The 25,553-nt window shown below is 37.2% G+C and overlaps 1 protein-coding gene across 5 annotated transcripts in view; it reads right to left on the bottom strand.

The window, feature by feature from the left end:
* LOC121926903 (pleckstrin homology domain interacting protein) overlaps window positions 1-25,553 on the bottom strand; it is a 126,177-nt gene that overhangs the window by 55,055 nt on the left and 45,569 nt on the right. For all 5 annotated transcript variants that reach the window (XM_042460643.1, XM_042460314.1, XM_042460564.1 and 2 more), the window contains exons 8-15: window positions 24,711-24,932; window positions 23,737-23,837; window positions 21,726-21,796; window positions 21,111-21,211; window positions 20,980-21,020; window positions 20,534-20,632; window positions 20,032-20,185; window positions 18,685-18,819 (exon numbers count right to left, since the gene is read on the bottom strand). In XM_042460643.1, the coding sequence (XP_042316577.1) occupies window positions 18,685-18,819; window positions 20,032-20,185; window positions 20,534-20,632; window positions 20,980-21,020; window positions 21,111-21,211; window positions 21,726-21,796; window positions 23,737-23,837; window positions 24,711-24,932 (924 nt within the window). The remainder of the gene's footprint in view (window positions 1-18,684; window positions 18,820-20,031; window positions 20,186-20,533; window positions 20,633-20,979; window positions 21,021-21,110; window positions 21,212-21,725; window positions 21,797-23,736; window positions 23,838-24,710; window positions 24,933-25,553) is intronic.

The following is a 25,553-nucleotide window of genomic DNA, read 5'->3' as shown; positions in this document are numbered from 1 at the left end:
TATTATATACAGCACTAATAGTCTGAAAGAAAAACTCCAGTGGCTTGATTGGATTGTTATACATGGCTTAAAATTGAAATGGATGTAACAGCTTCCTCCCCCCTTTGCAGTGCATCGAATGTGCTGCAGGTGAAAACAGGTTAGGTTTAACACTACTTGTGCAAAGCTACACACAAAAACAAGGGTTTCATTTGTATCAATATATTAAGCAGTTAGATTATCCCAACTCTTGTTGCCTGGGACAATTATTGTTTGCCATAAGCATTGGATACACTGGCACTACTTTCTCTTTTCTCTCTTGTAAACTGCATAAACAATTTGTATACAATTGTTTTGTGTGAACTTGCATTAAAAGGCTCGTTTATGAGACTGTTCATTTTCAAAATGTCTTTAAACAGGTGTCTCAGATGTACTGAAATGTTACATTCATTTTTTTCCTTGACTGTCTTTGGATAATGAGATACTGTCTGTTAATTCAGAGCAAATGGGTTTTTTGTAAACTGGTAAATCAAGCAGAGGTTATAGTTTATAGTATCTATTATTCTGATCTCATGCTGATATTAAAAAAAATTATTGTCTCTTCCTGAAGGTGCTATACCAAAGGTAGAGAGAAAGGATTGGGGGGGGGGAGAGACAACACCCCAATTTTGTTTTCTTGTGTTTTTAATTCATAATATGGCTATATTAGCATTTAAGGGAGCAGACAGCATAATTTTGCTGTAAATGTAGCACAATAGTAGCTCCTAACAAATTTGGATAACTAATCTAAAAATTGAGTATTCTGTCCCTTAATGCTATGTGGCACACCAGTGCAGGTTGAGCTCTCCCTTATCCAAATGCTTGGGACCAAAAGTGTTTAGGATATGGGATTTTTAAATTTTTTTTTTGGAAAATCCAGGCTACCTATGGCCCCCTAGGCATTTTAAGCCCCCTCCAGTCTTCCATGGCTACTGGGGGGGGTGGGGAAAATTTCCATCCACATTTGGGGACCCTAGGTCACTCTACTAAAAAAAAGACCTAAAGCTGCCAGAGGAACCAAAAATGTGGAAAAATTGTTCCCATGCCCTCATATACTTTCAGGGGCAAGTTTTTAAAATACTTTTTGTGGGGGTTGGGGTGGCCCTCTAATGTCCCCAGATGGACCAGTACAACTCCATAAGCCCCAACAGTTGCCTCCCTCGTGCATATGCTCAGACTGTGAATGTTGTCTTGAGCAAAAACTACTAAACTGATGGTCAATTTATTTTGTAAGTTTTAAAAAAGAACCTGTTCAGTAACTTCATAGTCAAATTTCTTGAATCGTTTGTCACTGTACATAAGCGTAGGAGCTGCTGTGAGTAAAAGAAGAAGTCAAGTTCTTAATCATTATTTTCATTAGAGCCAGTATCAGACAACTTATATATGTTTATCCATAGAAGGATTCATAGATAGAGTCAAGAGTTGGAAGAGACCACAAGGGCCATGCAGTACAAACCCTGCCATCCGGAATACACAATCAAAGCACTCCAGACAAATAGCCATCCAGCCCTGTTTAAAATCATGTCCTAAATCTTGAGGATATAAGTTACAAGGCCTCTGCTAAACTTAAACAGTTAGCATTAGCGCAGGGGTAGCAACCTTTTGAGCCGGGGGCCGGGTTGCTGTCCCTCAACAACTGGGGGCCGAAGGCCAAAAAAATAAAAATTTTAAAAATTAATATATAAATAAACCAGGACAAATGTAGGACAAAATTTCAAATGGAAGACATTTGTTTAAAAAATGGAGGACACACAAAAAAAATTTGCTGATTTTTTGAAAAATGTTAATATAAATGCATGTTTCTTCTTGAGGCTTCTATAGACATTGCCCCCAAAGGCCCAGGCGGCAATCGGCGGCAGGACTGGGCTGGGGCCGGTCTCAAGACCTTGCCGGGCCGCATAGCAGCCCGCGGGCCGCAGGTTTGGCCTACCTACCCCTGAATAGCGTGTACATTCTGTACTGCATATCATGAACTCAACCATCTCTCAGCGGTTTACAACGTATAAGCCAAGTGCCCCCAACAGGCTGGGTACCATTTTAGCAACCTGGGAAGGATGGAAGGCGGAGTCGTCGTGGAGCCCTGGATGCGGTATCGGCATTTAACCACTGCGCCACCAGGGCTCCCTTGTCAGTTTAATCTGGCTTTAACTTTCTGTTGGATTGATCCTTTTTATGGCAAAGTTTATATAAATTGATTAGAATCATGTAGTTCTTATTGGATAGTTTGAGAAATCTTTCTGAAGGTCTCTCCACCAATTGGGAGAATATCTTTTTTCATCTTCATAACATATATGGTGAGTTGTAACATTACATACCTCTTAAATAGTTTCCAGAGCACTGTTTGGTTTTTGCAACTCTGTGTTCTAGCTTGGTTTTTTTAAAGGGATAAGTTCTTTGTTACTTTGGTGCTTTTATATGTGTTTGCTTCTGTTGTTGTTGTTGTTGTTTTGTTGTGTACCTCAGGTTTTTTTCTGACTTTATGGCAACCCTAAGGCAACCTATCATAGGGTTTTCTTGGCAGTTTTCTTCAGAGGAGGCTTGTTATTGCCACCTCTGAGGCTGAGAGAGTGGACTAGCTCAAGGTCACCCGGTGGTTTCCGTCAGAGCTAGGATTTGAACCTGCTGTCACAGTGTCCAAGTCTAACATGCAAATCACAACCATACTGGCCCTCATGTATATGTTTACTCTCGGATTTAATCCCCTGTAGTTAGAATTGGCTTAAATGTCAATTCAGATTACTGAAAACATTTTGAAAAATTCCATTTACAAGAAGGAAGACCAGTTTATTATTAGAGTATGAGTATATTGGCGTATGTAGTATTCCTTGGTTGATGGAGTCAGACACTTGGATCTTGGCTTACTAAATTGTGAAATGGACAGGACTTTTGACAAGGTCACTTTACAGAAGTAAATAGAACAATTAAACACAGAAAGAGCCAAATGTAATTTAAAAAAGTTGGAAAATGAAAGTGCCAGTCAGATAACTAAAAGGACAACCAATTTTGGTCCCTCACAAACCTGTCTGAAGATTGTTCTGGGATACTACTACAGAGAATGTCATTTCCTTGAAGTAAAGGAATAATGTACAGTTGCCCCTCTGTTGGCACGGGCTTCAGATCCATGACCTTGCCTACTCACGAGGAGCAAACGGAGGGGGCTAGAATGGGCTGTTCCCCCATTCAAGCCTGTGGGGCTTGAATATCTGTGAGTTCTGTTTCCGTGGGGGAGTCCGGAACGGAACCCTTGCAAAACAGCGAGTTTGACTGTGTTTGTTAACACTTTGTATCAACTTGTGACTGCTAAAAATAGGCATTATAAATATATAATACAATCTACTTCATGCCAAGAAACAGACAACTACATCAAAACAACCCTAGAGAAAATACAGATTTGAATGTAAAGTCCACATGAAGATTCTACTATAGGAATAATAATAATAATATAATTTTTATTTATATCTCCCACTTCGCCCTTCAGAGCAAAGCGGGATTACAGAAATAAAAACTTCATAAAATACATAGACAATACAAATACATTATCAAAATAAAAAGGAAGAGTTGTTACAGTATTGCTCACAGTTATAAGAATCAAGTCTTGTATTCAGATGTCAAAATCAGATTAGAGGAGATCCGTTGGATAGGATAGACGTAGGTTTAGTGCATCTCCTCATCCTACAAAACATTGCTTCCTACAGTTAGACAGGCCTTCTCATGCAGTTTTCCTTATGCAACATGATAACTATTACCTCCAATTTCAGTCTTCTCAAGCATATATGAACAATATATAGGCCCAGCCAGCCAGCCAGTCCTTGCCCTTGGCCCCGTCATGTGGCTGCTTTGCTATGCTCAACTGCTCAACTGCCTTCTCTCTGGAGCAAGCAGCCACGGGACTGGAGCTGAGGCAAGGCTGCTGGATGGCCATTCATCTGCTCAATCTGCAAACTGTGGGAAGAAGCAGGAGAAAAGCTTCCATGCTCCTCTTGCACCTCGAGTTAAGATTTAACAGATATTGTATTGTTAATGGTTCAGTGTTCAGATTATTTATTCTTACATCATTATTCATATTATTTAAATCTTGTTGTTAAGTCTTTTGGATCTACGGCAACTATATATATTCAAAATCCTGGTAAAAGAAAGGTGAAAACCACTGACTACTACTTACTTCTCAGCAGAAATAGGACTAATACTTCTTTTTCCAAGGATTTTAATATTCTTTTGATTGGATTATTTTGGGGAAGAAATCCACCCCTGCTTTACATTGCTGCTTCAAGACTGCAGTAGTCAGGAGGAAGGAGATGTTTTTGCCTAGTTCTACTGAAATTGTTTTTGCAACAGGGAATTGGTAGAGTACTCAGGTTATGAAAGTCAAGATGGTGATTGGTCACCTGTGCGTGATTGACAGTTACAGGGAAAAACAAAAACCCATTTTGTTTTCTGGATAATGGAAGTGGAAAACAGAAAATGAGTATCAGGTAAAATTCTTTTTTAAAATATTGCAGTACTTGATGAGTTGCAAGCAGTCAAATACAGTGCTTGGGTTCCATCAGTATCAGCTTTTTCGGGTATCTGTAGCTATTTAACTACAGTAGCAAGGCTATGGAGAATTCCTCCAATAAACCAGGAAGACCAAGATTATTACTAACTGGAATCGGTATGTTAAATGTTATTTAGGCATGAGTAGAAACCACAGGTGTTATCTAGGCATAAGAGAGACCACGGAAAGTGTTCTGCTGATATTTGGTGGAGTATTATTTTCTTATAATTATTTATTTTGACAGTTAAAAGTAATAGACTGACTGATTCTAAACGGGTGCCTCAAAAATAAAGTCAGTGAACTTGTTTCCTAGGCATACATTTTCAAATTGGCACTTTATGTAGGAACATACAGTAGAGGAAAAATATGTCCAAAGACGTGTAAACCTGTTCAAATAACTTTATATGATTTATTAAAATGTCATGAAATAGAACATTAGCTGAATTCTGCACGTTTTGCCTGATTTTGTTTATAAAGATATACAAATAAATCATGTTGAATAGATTCCCATCTAATGCATACCTCTTTTAAATAGGTTTATCATGGACACATGCTTGAAATTAAGAGTGCAGATTACTAGTACTGTATATTGTTTGCTGGCTGTATTTCAGATTGAAGGACAAGGACATGGGGCAGTTTTTTGACTGCAGTGTTCTCCTGATGGCCAGCCATTTTGCTTGTACAGATTCTCATGGACATCTTTTGATATTTGGCTTGTGGCTCCAGCAGTAATATGACAAGGTAACTAAACTTATTTAACCTAGTTTTGTACAAGATTATAACTGTCTTTTCTGTTAGCGCATGATCTTCAACCTGACTAAATCTATACACTATTGTTATACAGTCCTTCCTCTTTCTCACAGTCTCGAGATCCTGTCCCCACTTATGTGTGAGGGATGAACGAAGGGAGAATGAATGGGGGCGTGTGCTCGCGGCATGCGCCTGTGCGTGCCTGCACCTATATTCAAGCCATGGGCTTGAATAATAGGCAAAACTCTGTTTTCATGAGGGGTCAGAATGATCCCCTGTGAAAAGGAGGGGCAACTGTCTTTAGTCTTCATTTCTTTTGTAACTAAGCACCTAAGAAATGTTTTCTGTATTATGGCTGCTTATGATGTTCTGAAATAACTAGTTAACATGTAAGGATAAATACTATGAAAAAAGCTGCTAAAGAAAATAAAACATGCCTTTGTTCAGATTGAAATAATAATAAAGTGAAACGTATCTTATTCTAATGCAGCTTCCTGTACTACAAGTTGAGCAATCCTTTCTGAATCTCTGAGACTAGAATTGTTTCACTTTCAATTTTTTTATTTTGAATTTTGAATTTTGGAATACCTATATTTGCATAGACATACGAGCTGAACGAGACTGAGGAGCTGTGAAATGAAGGAGACATGGATTCTGCCATTTCCAGATGCGTCTCATCTCTCTCCAGCCTACAAATAGAGTAGAGGTATGTACATGTGTTGTGGCGGCTCAAAAGGTTGGGGTTTTGGACTAGTGAGGATTGGAATTCGGATAAGGAATACTTAGCCTGTATTTTATCTAGGATTGGTGATATAGTTTTATGATTTTACAGTGGTAGTTCTGCAGTTCTTTGTTTTTCTTAGTGCTTCATCTGGAAGGCATTTTATCTTGGTCCTCCAGAAGAAGATTCTTTAAAGGGGATTGGAGTGTCCACCTTGCACTTGCATCTTTGGGGATGTTTGGATCGGCTGCTTCTCTAGCCATTCAGGGTTTTTTTCAGATTGATTAATACATAAGGTGAAACCTGTTGTTCTCTAATGTCAGTGAACTAGGCCATTGGCTACTTATATAGCCAGGGTTGATGGGAAATGAAATGCAACACCACTTGGGAACCAACAGGTCACCTGTAGTATAATTGGTTATTATTTGATGGAGGGCTAATAGTGAATATCTGAGGAGATCTCTGAGTCGAGCTATTCATTGAAAAGATGGTAAACTAATAAAACAAACGCACAGTGTTGTTAATTTTTAACCATTAAAATTAGTTCAGTTGAATGGTAAATAAAATCTGGTAAATCAATTCTGCTGCTTTCTACTGTATCTTCTAGCAGTTGTATGCTACATTTTTGAAAATGTTTTGAATACTACTTTGTATCTATTACAGAATAGCAGATCAGATGTTCTTTCACACCGATTATCGGCCTCTTATCAATCCGGGATGCCAACAATTTTGTGTTGGATGAACAGACACAACAAGCACCACATCACATGCCTCCCCCAGTTTTGGTTGATGTGGATGGTAATCCTCATCCATCAAGATATCAGAGATTAGTGCCAGGACGTGAAAACTGTAGAGGAGCAACTTATTCCTCAGATGGGGGTAACTTCCTCAGTATAAACCTACCCTCAATGATTATTAGGAACTTTTAAGTGTTTTCTTGAGATGTGGCGAATTTTGTTATGCAAAATAATAGGTAAATGATCCATGGAGTCTATAACTTGTATAAGTAATGCACATTTAATATATTTTGTACATATATGCACAATTAATAGGTTTTTAGATCTGTTAAGAACTAAATACATTTCTTTTTCATAGGATTGAACCAGGTCTTGAGTCAACAGGTTAGCCCTTTGGACAGCATCAGGACAAAACAAAGACTTCATCGAAGAGCAAGACCAAGACGGGTCTGAGAGCTGGGAGGCTACCAAGGCATATTAACATAATTGGGCAGGGGTAAAGAAAACCCACCTTTTTATTTAAAGAGCGTGATATCAGAATCTGATAAATGACATTCAGATATTATATTTATCAAAAAGAAGCATTTAAGTATCTTTCCTCGTCCTCCCCTCTTCATCCCTTACAGTTATTTTCAGTAAGAGAGGTTTTTATGTGTTCGAAACCAGTGGGATTTAATATTACAGAATTATCAAGAAACCTATATGAAGTTATATCATGTCACTTATTTTTAATATTTACAAATTTTATGGTGAGATATTGTGTACTGCATGGTATGTGCTAGGGCAGAAGATTTAATTCAGGTTGCCTAAACTGTCTTTTAAGTAAGAGCAATTTCTTCTTAAGCTGTGAGAAATATTCTTCATGGCACGGTGATGTGAGTTTTGTGTAATGTACTGACTTGGTCCTTAATTTCTCTTCACTAAACCCAAGAACTTTTCCATTTAATGGAAGGAGCTTCCAATCCAGTAGCACCTTTCAATGTTAGAGAGTAAGGAGAATATTTTTGTACAATCCCAAATCCTCTGATATCACTTCCACTGGCTGTTCAAAAGGTCTTCCAACCATCTGGAACGTGGAACACAGAGGAATGGGAAGGGCATCCTCTCCCTTTCATTTTCTGGTGAGTTAAGAATTTGGTCATAGGATCCAGGCATTAACTTTACACTCATGTTTCCTAATTTACTGCAGATTTTTATCTGTGTTTCTCAGCATAATCGCAAAAAATGTTGGTTGATAGATTTTGTTTTTGTTTATGAGGCTCTGTAAATGCCACCCATCAGAGAGTCCATTTCACGGCACCAAATGTAGGATTAAGACGCAGTGACAGAATTGAGGGAGTACGACAGATCAGCAGCAATGCACCAAGAGTGAATAGCTAATGAAAGGGACCTGGTGGCATGGAGTCGAAGGGGTTGTGGTCCCAGAAGCTAACAGCAGGAGTAGCCAGGTAAAACAGCATTTATGGGCGTGAAAGCTGTAAATTTACTTTCTAGATTTCAATTTATCTGTTTGATAGAGCAGATTGGGAGTGGCTAGGGTGTTGGTTTACAGCAATTTGAAGGTAAATATTTCACTTAATATAGAAAATAAATTCATTTAACATCGAATCTTCTTGTAGTCGGCAGGAAAATGCGAAACAGCTAAGGAAGAAGAAGAAAAAGATCTCAGGTCAGAAAGAGAAAAGAAAACATATTACAAGTCATGTTGTAAGAGAGAACAGATACCTTCTTTACCTAGGTATGCAGCACACTTAATCTCCATAGATGCAAAATGTCATGAGTATCTGGAATCCTAAAAGATTACTTAAGTAGGAGAGAGCTTGATGCAGAATTAGCAGAAGTCATCTGGGAGTAGATTTGGTTAGTATTGACCAGAAATTAAAGATTCAACACATCACGATTTCAGCACAAGCCAAAGATAGTCTATATGGAAGCTTGAAAGTAGGCTGATATAAAATAAGGTAGCCATGTATGAATTAGGGGTGCTTGAATGCACTGATAAAGCAGTAAAAATGTACTTGCTATTGCTAGCGAATAAATATGTTTCTTTGGCATGAACATATGTACACATAACTGAGAACAGGATAAAAGCCTGTATTGAAAGACTTCTGAAAAAGCTTTTGCATCTTTGAATCATTATAACCTTGAAGAAAGATTATAAGAAGATTGCTTCAGTGATTTTATTGTATGTATTTTACTTGTACTGATTTAGATAGTCGAAAGTTATTGTACATTGTATGGAACTCAGGATAGTGAAAAAAACATGGTAGAGAGTGATATTCAAGTAGTTCTGAACATGTTGTTGGACTGGGGGCGGAAGTTGTGAGAGCAAAGGTCTTGAACAAGCAGCAAAATATAAACTAAAAGCGGTGCTGCTTGTGGGCCTTATAGCTGTTTGCTGAATCATAAAGACAGTTATTATTGCTTGGTGTAGCCAAGGCGTAATGGTAATTGCTTATATAAACAGTCCTTCTGGAGAGGCTTATAAGTTGTCCTCTCTTAATTCAAACTACTGTGTGAGTTAGGCTGAACTTTTAGGAATATTGGGAATTTTTGTATTGCAACCCAAAATAAATTGTCGTCAACAACGGGAGATGATGGATCTAAATGGTTTCGTGGAAGATGTTGCGTCTTTGGGGAATTTTCTTTTCATTCAGGTTGAGTTCTGTTGAGACTGGATCTGGAGTGGAAATGGCGCCAGACAATGATATACTGTTCTGGAATAGCTCTTTCTGGCTCCCAGAGCCAGCTAGTTTATGATGGGGCTTTTAAGGTGCTGGACAAGCGTGAAATGGCAGCTGATGACAACTAAGGCGTGGTAGTGGGTGGTGGTGCTGGAAAGTTCATGGTTCGTTCAATGCAAGCATGAGATAAGGACCCTCTTTGTCGTTCTGGTTAATGATGTAGCATTACATCTACTCAGTGAGGTTTTTTATTTTTGCTTTTTGACCGCTATTGGGGAGATCAAGTCTTATTAATTTGCTGTCACATGTGGATAAATAATCTACTCCCACTAAGATGCTGCATGGTAGAATACTACTATAACTGAACCTTCAGCATGTCGTTGTTCAGTTCTGTAAATACTTTACCATTTGTGCATTTGGTAAAGAGATTCGTTCAAGTAGTGAGACTGGATGTGTATGCTGAACTACCTTGCATATCCTAGCTAATGTAACTAAAAAAGTGAGTGGTGGGGGGCGTAGTGGACCCCCCACCCTGCAGGATGCCCTTTTGCCTTCTCTTAATGGCCTTCTAGCAGATTGTTAACACTTTAGAAAGATTTCTAAAGAATAATTTCAGGCTCTCTCACTGAATTTATTTTTTAATTGCTAGAATTGCCTGATCAAACTGTTTAATATAGTCCTGTTTTAATATATTTTATTATTTTGCAGTTGTTTTTAAATATTGTTGTAAACTATTTGAGCTTGTTGAGAAGAGAGAGATATACAAGTACAGTGGTAGCCCACGGATACGAATGCGCAGCCCGCCTTATACGAAATTTCCGGGTTATGAAAAAAAATCCATGAAAAAACTGTTCCGGTTACGAAGGATTTTCGGGTTACGAAAAATTTTTTGTGCTTTCGCGCTATTTCGCACGAAATCGCGGCTTTTCCCCATAGCGCCTATGGCTTTTTTCATAGCTTACGAAGTATTTCGGGTTACGAACGCGGCGGCGGAACGAATTATTTTCGTAACCCGGGTACCACTGTAAATGTTTTTAAATACATAAAATAGGTGCTAATGATTAAGGACACATTATAGGGAAACCTCGGAAACGTGCTTTCTTCTGAATGAATATTTATTCATAAACAGAGAACTTAGTTGATGTTTCCTCTGTGTACAATGGTGGGACCCATCAGTGCTTAGAAACTCCTCTCCAGCACTGAGAAAGTGGGAGGAGACTAGTAATAATATTCCCATAATACATATGTTTTAAACGGTGTTGGGATATGAACAAAATATACTGGGAGAATAGAATTAATTTTAATATTGTGGCAAGATCTAGCATTGGTGACTTTTTTCTTGGAAAAATATGAACGGACGGGATTGCTTGTTTATTCTTGCTATTGTGAGCAAAACCAAGAGGAAGATCACTTGTGGACAAGCCTGCATTAGATTGTACTGAACCTGTTCTTTGCAATAAGAGATCTATATGTTTAATGTGGATATCATAATAAAAAGAGGGCATGCTTCATAAAAGTATAATGTGTTTAATAAAAAGTATGGTTGTTCATGAATTCATTTTATAGGCAGTTTGCATCAGATAATGTTTAACATAATATTAATGTAACTTTAACGGTGTTTCAATCTGTTTACAGGATATCTTGTGATTTCTAACACTGAATGTTCAGATAGCAATATTAACACGAGAAGCATGGAAGACAACGGCCCTATATCGAGCCAACTATTGGTTCACCTAATTCAGAATCACTTGCAGTGACTGGCATTGTAGTCGCCAGACGAGAGTGCTCTTTCTCAATTGTAGGCTAGTGTTGGCTAGGGGATTGAATATGGAGCCTTCGTATGCAAAGCTGATCATTGAGTTGATGTTCTACAATCCATAATTTTTGTTACTTATGTATATGTTTATGGGTGGCTTCATCCTGGTCTTCTCTATACACAGAATTAATTCTAGCATATTTTCTCCATGTTTTTTTAAAAATCAGTTAACACTGGAATTAAAATTTAATTTCAATTGTTACTTAATTTTAAATAATATATTTTAGGTCTTACATAGAATCAGTCTAACGATCATATATAGATGCCAATGTTCAAAAAAACAACAGGCCATTACATAACTACCGCACTAGACATGCATTGGAAGAAACTGCAGGCCAAAGGTGAAGACATGGAAAATGGAAGGCATTCATCAGATGTAAGATACAAGGCTATTTAATAAAGACTGTGGTGTTTGTTTGTTGTGTTTGTTTTCAGGGGCTTCCATTAGTCTAGTGTTTCACGCCAGTGTTTCTACAGGCTAATCATCTCTGGATGGTAACCATTTTCCTAAAGTCAGCACTCAGAAAATGAATTTTCTGCTAGAGTATATCTGATCATTAGTTACGTTCTATGCTTTTGCAATTAGGAGACTTATTTACCTTGAACTAAAAAGGTTTGCATATACAAAAGATATTTGGTAGTATTTAAGTGCAATTTACAATCTTGGTAATATCTGAGTGTAATTCCCTTTATCTAACTGCATTAGGACATCAAGTCCTGAGCTCTGTGGGCTTTGAAATTTAAAAATAGGTATTTGGAGTAATAACAACTATTGTTCAAGCTTAAGTGTTGAGGATAAGTTTAATGCTCATTTGTGTGCTTGATCTATATTCTACTTTTTTTCCATGAATGAGATTGCAAGTAACCTACAATAAAAAAAATGTTATGTTAAAAATATAAAGCAACATTTTTCGGAACGTATTAGTAAAATAAATACAACAGTTAGCATCCCTTTCATGCAAAAACGTCAGTTGTGAAGAACTGCTGAATTTACCTGATAGGAATTCTAGAAACCGGGAACAACCAGATCTCTTCACACCTCCACTAAGCAATTGTTAGAAGTAGCAGAATAACTGAGAAAACAACATTTGCAAAGACTTCCAGCACCCAGAAGGCTTTATGGAAAATATAGTCCGCTTCAGAGTGACTAGATCCAAGCTGTACAGGGTAATCTAGGTCACACCATAGCATTTTGAATTGTATGTGGAATCACACTGGTAGCAGAGAGGGGTCAAATTGTTCATAAAAAATGGAAAATCACACTGTGTTTGGCTGTGTATTTGTGATAAATGGATTAAGATATGCATACTCACATTTCAGAAATAGTTGTGAATATTCTTCTCATTGAGCAAGGCTATTGTAAAACTTAATTCTATCAATTTCTAATAAAGATGTGTTCTGTAAGAGATGAGAAAAATTACTAGTATATGAACACGCATTTTTTGTGGAAATTTTGATGGCAAACATACAAATGTGTGGGTGAATGATGTTAAATGGTAGTATTTGTTTATTATTATATAAAGCAAGTCGCCATAAACAAATACTGTGTTTGATCCTAGGAGGGAGAAGCAGTTGTTGCCAGCGGTGAACGTTCTGAAGATGAGGGGAAGGCAATGGCACAGGGGATGGCAGTTCTAGGTAAATGATTGAATGGGAGGAGCAACGCTGTCCTAGATGTAAGGTGTAAAATCTGGTCCTGCCTTCCTAACTCCTCCATTTCCCTCAACAAGATATCAAATATAAATTAGTCGCAGAGATGATACTGTTCTGTGGAACAAGCCTGCAAAAATGGTCATTGATGTCTCTACTTTGTTCTGGGGAAAAGTGGTACTAAAAGATAACCTGAAACATCTTTGGCTTGAATGCCTCAAATTTAGCAAGTATTGGAAGAAGGTTTTACAGCTAATTGGTGGCAACAATCAGAATGTTAATGATGCAAGGCTTTGCTTCTCTGTCTCATCTAAAGATGATAATGCAATTTGCACACAAAGAATTAATTTTCCTTCTTACTTTTGGTGGCAATATGAAATAGCCCACCTCATGACTTGCGCATTTTGTCCTATGCTCCTAGCTAGATAAGAAGTGGTCACTTGCGTTGGCCGAGAAACTTGCCTATAATTTAAAAACAAGCCAAGGAGTAAAGAGACGAAAAACATTTAGAAGATGGTTTACCTTATGTGTTTATTAAGATATAGAGACGCTCACATTGGGCCCCTCCTGCCCTGCTGAAATTTGGAGAAATGTTTTTTCAAAAGGATTCCTCAATACTTATGTATCGTAAAAATGTGAAGCCAGATGATGCTAATTGTTGTTGTTTTCCTTTTCCTTTTTTTTTCGGTTTATATTATGAGCTCTTGTTAAAGGCATGGGCTGTTTCTTTTTGTACTACGAAGTTGTAGATTTCAGTAAAATGTGGGGAGGAGTAAATGCTCAATAAGCTATATATGTGTTACTTTAATGCAGGGAAATCACTTTAAGATACTTTTCTGGTGGGCTAGTCAATTAAAAAAAAATCCAAGTTTGCAATATTGATTACTATTTAGACAGAAAAAAAATAAGATTTAGAGCAGAGAGGAAATGCTCTAGAAAACTTAAATCAGGATCCAAAAGGCTGTTTCGCAAATAGGTTTTTTTTAACCTTTCTCGTTTTAATTGAGAATCCAGCCTTCTTTTCTAGTCTAACACCTGAAAGCAGAGGTGTCAGTGTGAAGTTTCATAACATGTAGGTGCTGCAGTCCTGAATTCTTCTACGGGCTTGCATGTACAGTTATTTCTAGATCTAATCCTGATTTATAATTAATTTTTGGTTATTTTTTTTAATAATAAAGACATCTAGTGTGAATCAACAACATGGGAGTATCATCCTCTGAAGAGGCAGATCTGTAGCTAGGCTGTTTCTTGAATCAACTCAGTCATGGAGATTCATTAATTTCAGTGGCTGGGCGGACCTTTTAACAGTGTATCGGTTTTCCTAAACAATGACTACTTATTGTCATGGTAATCTTTAAAGTCCAAATGTTGGAAAACAATATTTGGCAGAGACATTATCTCCAATACCATCTGTCTCTGATTTAAGCTTATCAGGAGAAGCAGCTGCTTCAAGAGCCTTGGGTATTAACAAAGAAGAGAGCAATTTTCAGCTGTGGCACTTTCAGCAATGGAATCCTCTCCTCATGAGGTATGAGAATAGCTGGCTCGGTCAAGGGGAAAGTATCAAATATGGTTAGTTAACTTTCATTCCGCGAAATTGTTTTCTTCTCTGCTCACCTGTTATAATTATATTGTTAATTTTTGTGTGAAATTGATAGAGCCCCTTTTTCAGTAGTGTTCAGCGAGTAAATTTACCCCTTTGCAATTCAATAGTTAGTGTGAGAGTGGGACTCATTCTCAGGATGGCAGGTGAGCAGATCTCACATACCTTTGGATTTACTCCATGCACCATTTCCGCTGACTTCCAATCCACTGGAAAGTTATATTTTTTTACAATGTGGATAAAACGTGTAATGATTAAATTTTTCTCTTCCCAGTGATTATTCGAGTGATTATTCTGATGGACAGCAGATCTGAATTAATCTGGCAACCAACCAAGAAAGTCTACAAATCAAAACGAAAAAAGTAGAGAGTAGCTCAGAAAGATGAGGAAGGTCCTGAAAAACAAGGCAAAGCAGACAGTGAAAGAAGAAAAAAAGGGATTGAGAAAAAGATGGTCCAACATCACAAAGAAAGGAAACCCAAAGAGAGAAAACAAAAGGTTGTATTATAGTTACAGAAACTAACATTTAATAATGCTTTCTAGTAATATTCGCTTAATTCTCCTTAGGCATTAAATGAATATGAACGATAATTAATATGAAGGCTTAACACATGTTTTCATGAATTTGCAAACTGAATGGTTTATGTAGCTGTCATTTTTAATTCATGCTTAAATTTGGAATTTTTATCTGTAATAAGGTCATAGAGTTGGATTAATAGTTCATTCTGTCAAAGAAAATTTAGTTCTTTGGATCTCATTTGTAGCACGCGTTCAATTGTTTATTCCATCCATATTTCACAGGAAGGGTTTGATGTTGCGTTGGCTCAATTTTCCATGCAAAAGATCTATTTTACTTAGTGTGGGTTTGCAGAAATATTTATTCTTCTCTTTCAGCCTTTCCACATTTTGTTATTTTAACACACTGGAATGAATCTAAATGGCATTGTTGCTCTGTGATGTACACAAGATACTACATAAGAACACTATAGCAAGAAAAACAAAATGGATTTGATAAATGAGAGAATAGTGTACATTGTGTCCAAGATCGATGAGTAGAGGAGTTGCAGATCAGATCAATTGAGCAAGCTGCCAGATAGGCCATATTTTATGATAATTTCTTTTACTTGGGCCCTTGATATCATTGGGTTTGGTTCCAGAACACCTCCCCCCCAAAATAGATATCAAAATCTGTGATGGCTCAAGTCTCATATTCAGTGGGATAGTAAAATGTGATCTATTCCATAAAATGACAAAATCAAGGTTTGGCTTTTGGGGATTGTGTGTGTGGTGTGTGTGGGTGGTGTGTGTATTTCAAGACATGGTTGGTTTAATAATCTGCGGATGACGGAAGGTTGACTATATTACAAATTGCACCTCCCCAGCCAGCAGTTGAACTATGGAGCTGTTGGAGTGTACCCCTCTCCACAGGGGAAAGGGACATCAAAAGTTGGCAGCTTATAGGGTTTATACTAAAGTATTATACCCCATTGCTAGGGAATTATATGGTTTGGTACTTTACAAATTACATTCTTCGCAAAACAGCTTTCTCCCTGTCTCAGTCTCAAGAAGAACCAATAGATTTCAAGCCCTCCAGTCTATTGTAATAAAAGCTCAGTTAGGCAAACGCTTGAGCTGCTATAAAACCAGAGATTGCTAGATGGGGCTAGCATTTAAGCCATGGCTTTTTTTTTAAGAGGTTTTTTTCTCCTTATGAAAGGCAGCTGTTTACTCACTCTGCTGGGGTCTGTTGCTTGTGCTGTCCCTTGAGCTTCTCCACAGCAGGACATATCCAAAGGCTGTGAGGGTGAGAGGAAGGCTGTCGGCTCCTTCTTTCTGTACTCTATATGCTCTGTTTTTAATTGTTCCTTTACTATCTCATGTTCTCCTCCCTTTCTCCCCTGCTTGGCATCCTGCCTTTTGAGGGCTGTTCCAGGTCTACCACCCTTCTCCTCCTCACAACCTGTCCGTGCTTATATAGAGCCGGAGCAGCTCTCACACATCCTAGAGACCTCAGCTTGAGCATGTCAGGGGTAGTTCCCTTATTAAATGTACCCCTGTTACAAGAGCTTTTACTGGAAGACCTGAAAACTCATGCTGTGGAAGAAAACAAACTATGCCTCTAAGGGGTCAATATGTTAATCACAGTTAACATAATGCTGTTTTCTCCCAATTTTCTTATCCACGGATTCAAGCATCCACGGCTTGGAAAAATACTCAAAAAGTATATAATATCTCTCTCAGAGGTCAGCTGAGAGTGTAAGCATTTTGTTAGCTAGATGTTTTTGTGGACTGGTTAGCTAGCATTGTGTAGCAGTAAACTTATTTCAACATTAACTCCATGTAAAATGGTTTTCGGTTACTAGATTAGTCAATGGCCTGGTTAGGAAAGTAACTGGGAAAGTAGTGAGAATAACCCAAGTGTCTGTAGGCTTCCTCCTTCCCTTGCAAGCCTTTTACCTCACCCTAGGATAAGGTTTGATCAGAACACAATTTCCTATTACTTCTGAAGAAGGAAACTGTGACTTATTTTCTGCTTAATGACTAGAATTATGACAACCCCAACATAGTTCATACACTTGTGCCATTACCTCTGACCACCAGGTAAATTAAGGCAAGTATGGATGTAAAGCTGCTTAGCTCCCTCCTTAGGCTATTGTTCTTCATTACATATCAATAATGAATTAAAGTTACCAATCTAATTAAACTTAAACATAATACCAGGCTGTATAATTTATAATATATGATATTATATATAATAGTATGCTCACTGTCTACTGTAAAAGAATTGTTTTTAACTCATTAACAGATTCATTTCAGCCAGATTCAGCTAAAAAGGTAGAATATAAATTCAAGTTAACAAATAAATCCATTTTCAAACACTGTTGAAAAATGAAATTCTGGGTTTAAATTTTTCACAGTGAGGAAAGTAGGACAGATCTTCATTCTAACATAAAACAAAAGACTTTGCTAGTAATTCTGAAGCCTATTTCCAAGTATTATTTAGTTATTAAATCAATAGTTAATCTGTATCTCAGAGTAGTGACTACACACATTCTAGAATTCTATCCATAGTATATTCTACATTTCCTCAGTATAATAGAAATTGTGTTAATCCAGGACTCAAAAAAGAGCATGCAATAATAGTTCTGTGTTCAAACAGCAACAAAGACTTTGGGTGAAAGGACAGAGTTCTGGACACACACTAATTACTAAGATTTTATGTTTGTGAGATTCAGCCATACTTTGAAAACAATATATATATTATACACACACACACACTCAAAATACTACAGTAACTGGGTACAGTCCTCAATTATTTAAGTCCCCTTCACATGTCCAAATAAAAGTATGAATGGGTAGCAGAAGTCACATATTAACTTGGTTCTGCCCCTGTCCCAGCTGGAGAGAGCTTCAAACCTTCACACATTCAAATCAAAATCGCTGGAAAAAGAACTCCAGAGATGGGTTTGCACACATGGCACCACTTGAAGAAAGCTTTAAGCTTGTCCAAATCCAGGCTATGAGTCAGAACTGGATAGTGTCAAAATTAATCATACATAACAGCATAGGTTGTCACATCACCAAATACAAACCAGATATATTCATTATCTTATTAAGAAATAAGATCTCAAAACTAAATACAATGCTGCATAGTATAAAATTAATTGGCTAGTTTTGCACTAGCATTACATTACATTTTATTTTAATTTGGGCCTCAGAATTAATGTTGACATAGGCCCAAAACAGATGGGCCAAATGCTTCGGTATCCTGCTGCATTTGGGGCATAGCATTTAGAGAACGCTTGCCCCAAATGGGGTGGGAACCCGTGCTTGACACCACGTCTTTGCAAATGAACGAGGCTATAAAGGAATGGAAAAATCCGCTCCTTTTCAGCAGCCCAGTTCAATGACCCAGATCAGGACCAAGTGCATGCAGTTGCTGCAGCCCCAGCTCAGTCCGTGTGTTTCAGGCATAGGTAAACTTTAATTTTAATTTATTAACCAAGATATATCAGTTAATATTGTTAAAAATGTATAACATGTCAGCATCATACAAATGTTTTAACACTAAACATAATTTTTAACTTAAAAATTACATTACTTAGGATTAATAAATGTCAAGCAAATTTCTGTGACATCTTTTTCTCATAGAAGTATCTAAAATATTTACCATATTAAAATAAGACCTGATTTTTACTCCTTTTGCCAAATCCCATACTATTACATTTCCATCATGGCCAGCAGAGAAGAGCACTCTAGGATCAAAAGGGTGACTCTCAAGCACAAACACCTCATCTTCATGACCCTGAAATATTTTTAAACATAAGCAACAGAAAACAGTTAGTTGGGTTGAACATGTTGTGACATGACAACATTAGGGTTAGAGACTAAAGCAAGGATAATGCACATAATAGAAAAATTGGCTACCGACAATTATTTGTTAGCTATTTTTGGCTACATCACTGTCAACTCCAAAACAAAAAAAGATACTGTGAAGTCAAAGGCTTTTATGGCCGGCATCCATAGTTTTTTCTGGGTTTTTTGGGCTATGTGGCCATGTTCTGTAAGAGTTTATTCCTGATGTTTCACCAGCATCTGTGGCTGACATCTTCAGATAATGTTAACCTGGAAGAGAGTGAGTATGTATGTATGTGTGTACACACACACACACACACACACACACACACACACACACACTGTGTGTGACCCTGGGTGTGGAGGAGTGACTCCCATGTTAATCTGTGTATTGTTTTGTTGTTGATGGCCTCCTCAGGGCAGGAGGCTATGCAAAAGAGGATTGGTGTCTGCTAATTAGTGATCATGGTATGCTGGGAAAGGTTTCTCATTCTCATAAACTCTTACAGAACATGGCCACATAGCCCAAAAAACCCACAAAAAACTATAGAAAAGATATTGTTCAGTTCACTAGTGACTTGTTTCTTTGGGTGTAGAAACTGTTTCAGACATATCAGTAACATTCAAATGATGGGGAAAGATCTCTAAATTTCAGGTAAACAGTTTGGTTCTTTAGATCCTCAACTATACCTCCAATAGGCAGGGTCCATCCAGTTACTTTATTTACAAAGAATAATATACTAAGTATCCTTCAGTTCCACTACCTACAAGTCTATCCATAAGAAGTGCAATTCAGCAAATGTGATATAAGCTTGGAGAAAGTTAAAAACAAACAACAAATGAAATGTTTCTTCAGAGGATAAAGTGATCCTTAAAACATTTTGACCTTCATTTTAAAACAGTCTCACAAGCATCAGGGTTTTCAGTATTTAAAACTATTTGAACAACCATTAAGAACAAAGAAAACTTGTTTTTTCAATTAAAAATTCAGGTGTTGGAAAAAGTCTACAGCAGTCGTTCCCAAACCTTGGTTCCTCAGGTGTTTTGGATATCAACTCTCAGAAGCCCCAGGCAGCTTAGACAACAGTCCCTGGAATTCTGGGAGCAGAAGTCCAAATCACTGGATTACAGCAAAGACTTATCATTACTATTTTTTCCTTACCATGAGGACATGAATCAGTTGGCCGGTAAAGGAGTTCCAAACTTTCAAAGTCATATTATTAACAGCAGTAATAACTGAACTGTCATGACGATCCCATGCTACCATAGTAACTTTCAGTTTTGTGATTTTGTCTTCTATTCCTTGTGAGTTTTGACTACAATTAATGAATAAAAATCAGATGGTCAGAATATAGTTCAACAGCTATGACAAAGCATCAAGAATGTATTAAACCATTAAGACTACTGTAACAGATCTGGGCAATGAGCAGAGCAATTTTTCATAAGCCACACACATTAGATAACAGAAATCATCAATGTTTTCTAGAATGATACCTCACCATCCTATCTGGACAAACTAGATACTGAACAGGATATCCCCATTCAAAGCACCAACTCTACCAGTAAACTATATTCTCTTCCCAGACATAAATTATAGCTGAATATAAATAAGAGGGAAAGTATTTTAAATTGTGTGTAGGCAAAAATAAAAAATAAAAACTTGCCCTGCAGGACGAGTAGCCATATCTAACAAAATGCTCTTCCATTCCCTTCTTTTATACATCCAAATGCGCGCTGTCCCATCACGACTACCACTGACAAATCTGGGGGAGGAAGAAAGAAAAGCTGTTAATCATCCTTTGCAAGCAGGGTATTTTCCTGTGAAAGCTTATACCATAGAATATGCTAAAGATAAATTTGCAACATAATAACACTCAAGTAGTCTGATATCTTTATGATTTCTTTATTACTGAATTAACAGCTTTAGACAGAATTTGGAGCGGGCACAAAGGGCTATGTGAAGGGAAAGCAGTAAAATTATACCACCCAGAATCCAATATAAAAACTTTCACCTCTCATCTGAAATATTAATATATAACCTAATAATATGTTTTTTATTAATACAGTGGAGAAAAATGTGAAGCTATAAACCAACTGTTAACCTACTTACCGATTACTAGTGTTAGAAAACTGAATGCTATCCACTTTGTCCTGTGTAAACAAGAAAAAAATTAACAACATGACTACAAGATGTTAATTCATTTCAAACAAATAGCTAAGCAATTTTGAGGAGGTATTTACAGTATGAAACTCCAACTCTGATATCTTCTCTGGCTGACCTGATCCAAAGAAATAAACCCTAATGATGTGATCTGTACTTCCAGTGGCCAGAAACATTCCACCTGAAGAAAAGCAAGAATACAATAAATGTCATGAGGGCAACAGGTTACTTAGCAATTTGACAATCTTATTAACACCTGCTTCAATGAAGTGCCTGCAACAATATATCATAACCAATGTTAGCATCAGGATGTTAAGTTTATTCATTTTACAGCTCTCTAGATCTATACTGAGATTCAAGATAGTAACGTGATAGCATCTAAAAATGTTATCTAATAACTGCTTTAGTAATTATGCCTCCATAGGCAACAGATATAGGTGTTGGTGCATCAGTTAAAAACACCGCCAGTTAATACAAAATCATTTCATTGCCGCTGTTTTCATTACAAGATTCCCTTCTAGAAATCCTCCCTTTGTTATATACAATTCAGTTTTCTACGACTCTCAATCAGAATATTGTTGCAACAAATTCAGTTGGAACTACGTATACGCTACTTTTCACTGTATTGCAACAATGCTATTACTGTTAGAATGTGTGTGTGTATACGCGTGTTTTGCAGAGAACGGACACTTTACCAGCACTAAAAGAAGAACAGATCATTTGGACTCCGGGTCTTGGACGTTCTGTAAACTTTGCTGGCCTTGGACTGCAAGATTTAAAAACACAGCATGTAGTTAAATTCCTGAAAGCAATTTAAGATGCTAACCAAACTGGTCAAAAGCTTCACAATTAAACATGAAGGAACACACTTATCTGCTAGATAGTTTATTATACTCTCTCACAGGCCAAAAGTCATTTTTAAATAGAAAGAATGCAATAGCATTATCTATATGTTGGGTGAAGAGGCCACAATATAGCCTTCTATATTAAAATCCCCATATATTTCAAAATCATCACACACACACACACACGCAAAGACATCAATCACACCGAGTATCAGAATCCCAGATTTTGTCAAGAAACCATTTGTATATTTTATGATTATGAAATAGAAGTTCTCTATCAATGCAAAATCTAGCTTTAAGTCTCAGATTCCATCTAAATGGAGAGGTGAGAGAAATCTTATTTAACTGGCCATGGTCCATTATAAGTTTCTTTTGGGCTGAGTCTGAACTCTATTATTATTTGGAAGAGTACCACTTTATTCCTTTTTATACGGCTTACAATATTATTTCATGAACTATTTGTTCCACACCTGGCAAAAAGTGGGATAGAAATAAAAAAATTATTTATTTTATTTATTATTTCAATTTTTTTCTTTCTTTTTTTTACACATTTCATTGTTGTGCTTGATTTGAATGTTGCTTCAGTTCACTGTATTTTTTATTTTACTGTCTTAAAACATTATTGTGTAAGCCACCTTGGAGGTGCCTGGCCCTAAAATGTGGAAAAACTGTTTAATCATTGACTTTAATCAGTGATTTTAATATTCAAACTTTAACTAATTCATAATTAGTTTACTTCCTGAATAAGAATGTATACTTATCTAGTCTTAAACTGTAATCATTTAAGAAAAGCTAAGCATAATTTTGAAATAATTAATTGTTCTGAAATAATTAACAATGATTCCCCTTTAATACTGTCTACACATCGGGTTGCCGTTGTAGTATGCCTTCAAGTCATTTCAAACTTCTGTTGACCCTAAGGTGAACCTATCATGGGGCTTTCTTGACAAGATTTGGTCAGAAGAGGTTTGCCATTGCTTTCCCTTGAGGCTGAGAGCATCCGACTTGCCCAAGGTCACCCAGTGGGTTTCATGGCCAATCTGGGAATCGATGGTCTCTAGAGTACTATTCCAACACTCAAACTACTCAATTGTTCCCCAGTGATTTTTTCTTTTACACAGAAAGGACCTCTTTAATTACACTGGTGCCTCGGGATACGAAATGATCGGGTTACGAAATTTCCGGGATACGAAAAAGTTGGATTGGCAAAAACTGTTTCGGGTTACGAAATTCATTTTGGCGCGAAATTCAAATGCTGCAAAGTGCAGCTATAGGCTTTCCAGTGCTAACGGAAAGCCTTTTCGGGTTACGAAATTTTCGGGTTACGAAAGGAATGGCGGAACGAATTAATTTCGTAACCCGAGGCACCAGTGTAACTGTGTTTGGCAGTGTTGTGGATTTAGTTCTGAGGGATACTATAGATTTAGTGTTTATACTCAGCTAAGAATTCAGTTTAAGCATTTTAGGAGCTAGAGATACAAATAGATACATTTAAATTAACTAAACAGAGTCCATTTAATGCTTCTGCATCATTTCAAAATCTTCTGAGAACTGGAGAGACTTGTAAGGAAATCCAGTGCCTATCTACTGGGAAGCACACAAGGTTCAAACCTGTACCTAGCTACCTGGCAAAAAGTACCATTCAAATTACTTCTTAGTGCACATGCAAAAGAATTATCTATACATTCTACTGCAACCATTTCATCTTTATTCTTTATCACAAATTAATGTTACTTAGAAATTAACAGCATAAGCAAAAAAAAAATCCAACCAACAACTAGCTTCTAAAATCACCTACAAAGCAACTGCAGTGTTTCTAAACACTAGAGCTAGGTTAGAAACATGTAAGACAGAAACTAACTTTATTTTAAGGGTGCCAGCATCCCACAACCAAAAGCATATTGTTCCATCGGCCCCCGTTGAAGACAGGTATCGCTTGGAGCCACTGCATAGTGGAGAAAACTGCAAAAGAAACACAGCTATTTTAAATCTTTGATCTTTAGCAAACAGTGAAACAAATGATCCAAATGGTCCAGAATAAATGGAAATTTCTATCATAATTATAACTTCTATAAAGAGTCACTTAATCAACAATACGCAGAACTCTGTCAGAAAGCTCTTCACTGCAGACACATTCTCCCTACCCCCATTCTCCCAATATCATTGTTATATGCAAAAATACTCTTCCTTCTTTTCTACTGTTTTCTTTGTCTATAATAGGTAATCTTCACAGAAGAATTCAAAAACTAGAAAGCAAGGCAACCCACTCAAGAAATAATTCATACATACATTTATCAACAGTTAAGGCATCTGATATATTCCCTGTTGATCAAGTATTATAGCTACCTACAACATTTATATGTACTGCCAAGATTCATTCAACTTGTTCCTAAATAAATTTAACAAATAAAATGGTTCAATTTAAAACGGTATTCACTAACTGCCTATTCTCACTGCAGCTTTTATTCATTGGCAGGAGAAGGAAGAGGGAGCCGTCTTCGTCACTGCCATGATGCCACCTATCCCATTTACTCCTTCCCCACTTCCCAGACCAAAGACACATTCTCTGCTCCTAGCTAGTACTGTCAGTATTGCAAATGAAAAGAAAGCACAACCTGTTCCTCTTAAAGAGTATCTCTTTCTCTTTTCAAAATGTTCAACCACTCCACTCTTCTATGACAAAACAAACTTGCTGGATCATAGTACCGGAATGGGAATTGTGAGGCTCTCAGATGCCAAACTGCCCAATACCTATCAGTGACGAGAGGTTGGAGTTGCAGCTCCAAACATTTGGAGGGTCACACGAATTTCACACGTTACAGAAGAAAACATTACCTGTAGTGATGTTATGGATGCACTGTGGCCTTGCAAAACAGCCAAAGGGGCACACGTTCTGAGACACCATACTCTTATCATTTTGTCACAGCTGCCTGCAGCAATCATTGTGTTTTCATAATTAACAGCCATGTCTGATATTTCAGCTGCATGTCCTCTTAAAGTAGCAAGCAACCTTCCATCATCTGTTGCCCAGATTTTCACAAGACAATCATCAGAACCCTAAAAAGAAATTAATCGCAAGTACTGGCCTATTAAAATCCACTGCACTTAAATTAGTCTATGAAACCGATATAATTAACACTTACTCTTGTGCAAGCATGATATCAACTTTCAGCAAGCAAGTAACACATAAACAGGTTTTTACACTGTCTTTCAATTAATTTTAATGTTTAATGTTTTGAACTTTATCAATTCAAAGTCATAGCAGTGCTGGTCTGGAATATCAATATGCAAAGTTTCTGAACCAGAGGCTAAATGGACATACATCAAACATTAGAAATGGAAATATACAAAAACCAGTTGCAGAACCTTTCCTGGGCATTTTGTCTCTGATCTCAGGACAGCTACCCACGAACAAGAAAAGACTGGAAAGAGAAGCAGCTGTATTGGAATATACTCACAAATTGCAGTCAATCAACAGTGGGTTGAACAGAGACAATGGTCTCCTGGTACACCACACATATTATAACACTAGCTTAACATTTTATAAGCATATGCTCAAGGAGGACATAGAAGCACTTAGTTTTCCCCAACTTATTTTTCTTCAACCATTTAATTTAGGCACCTCTGAATATTCCTTTCCTATGAGAACCCTATGAAATCCATGCAATCACGATAAAT

Source organism: Sceloporus undulatus, chromosome 1 (genome assembly GCF_019175285.1).
Source record: "Sceloporus undulatus isolate JIND9_A2432 ecotype Alabama chromosome 1, SceUnd_v1.1, whole genome shotgun sequence".
Lineage (NCBI taxonomy): Eukaryota > Metazoa > Chordata > Lepidosauria > Squamata > Phrynosomatidae > Sceloporus > Sceloporus undulatus.
The sequence above is the reverse complement of the archived record's forward strand: the minus strand, read 5'-3'. Positions and strand labels throughout refer to the sequence as shown.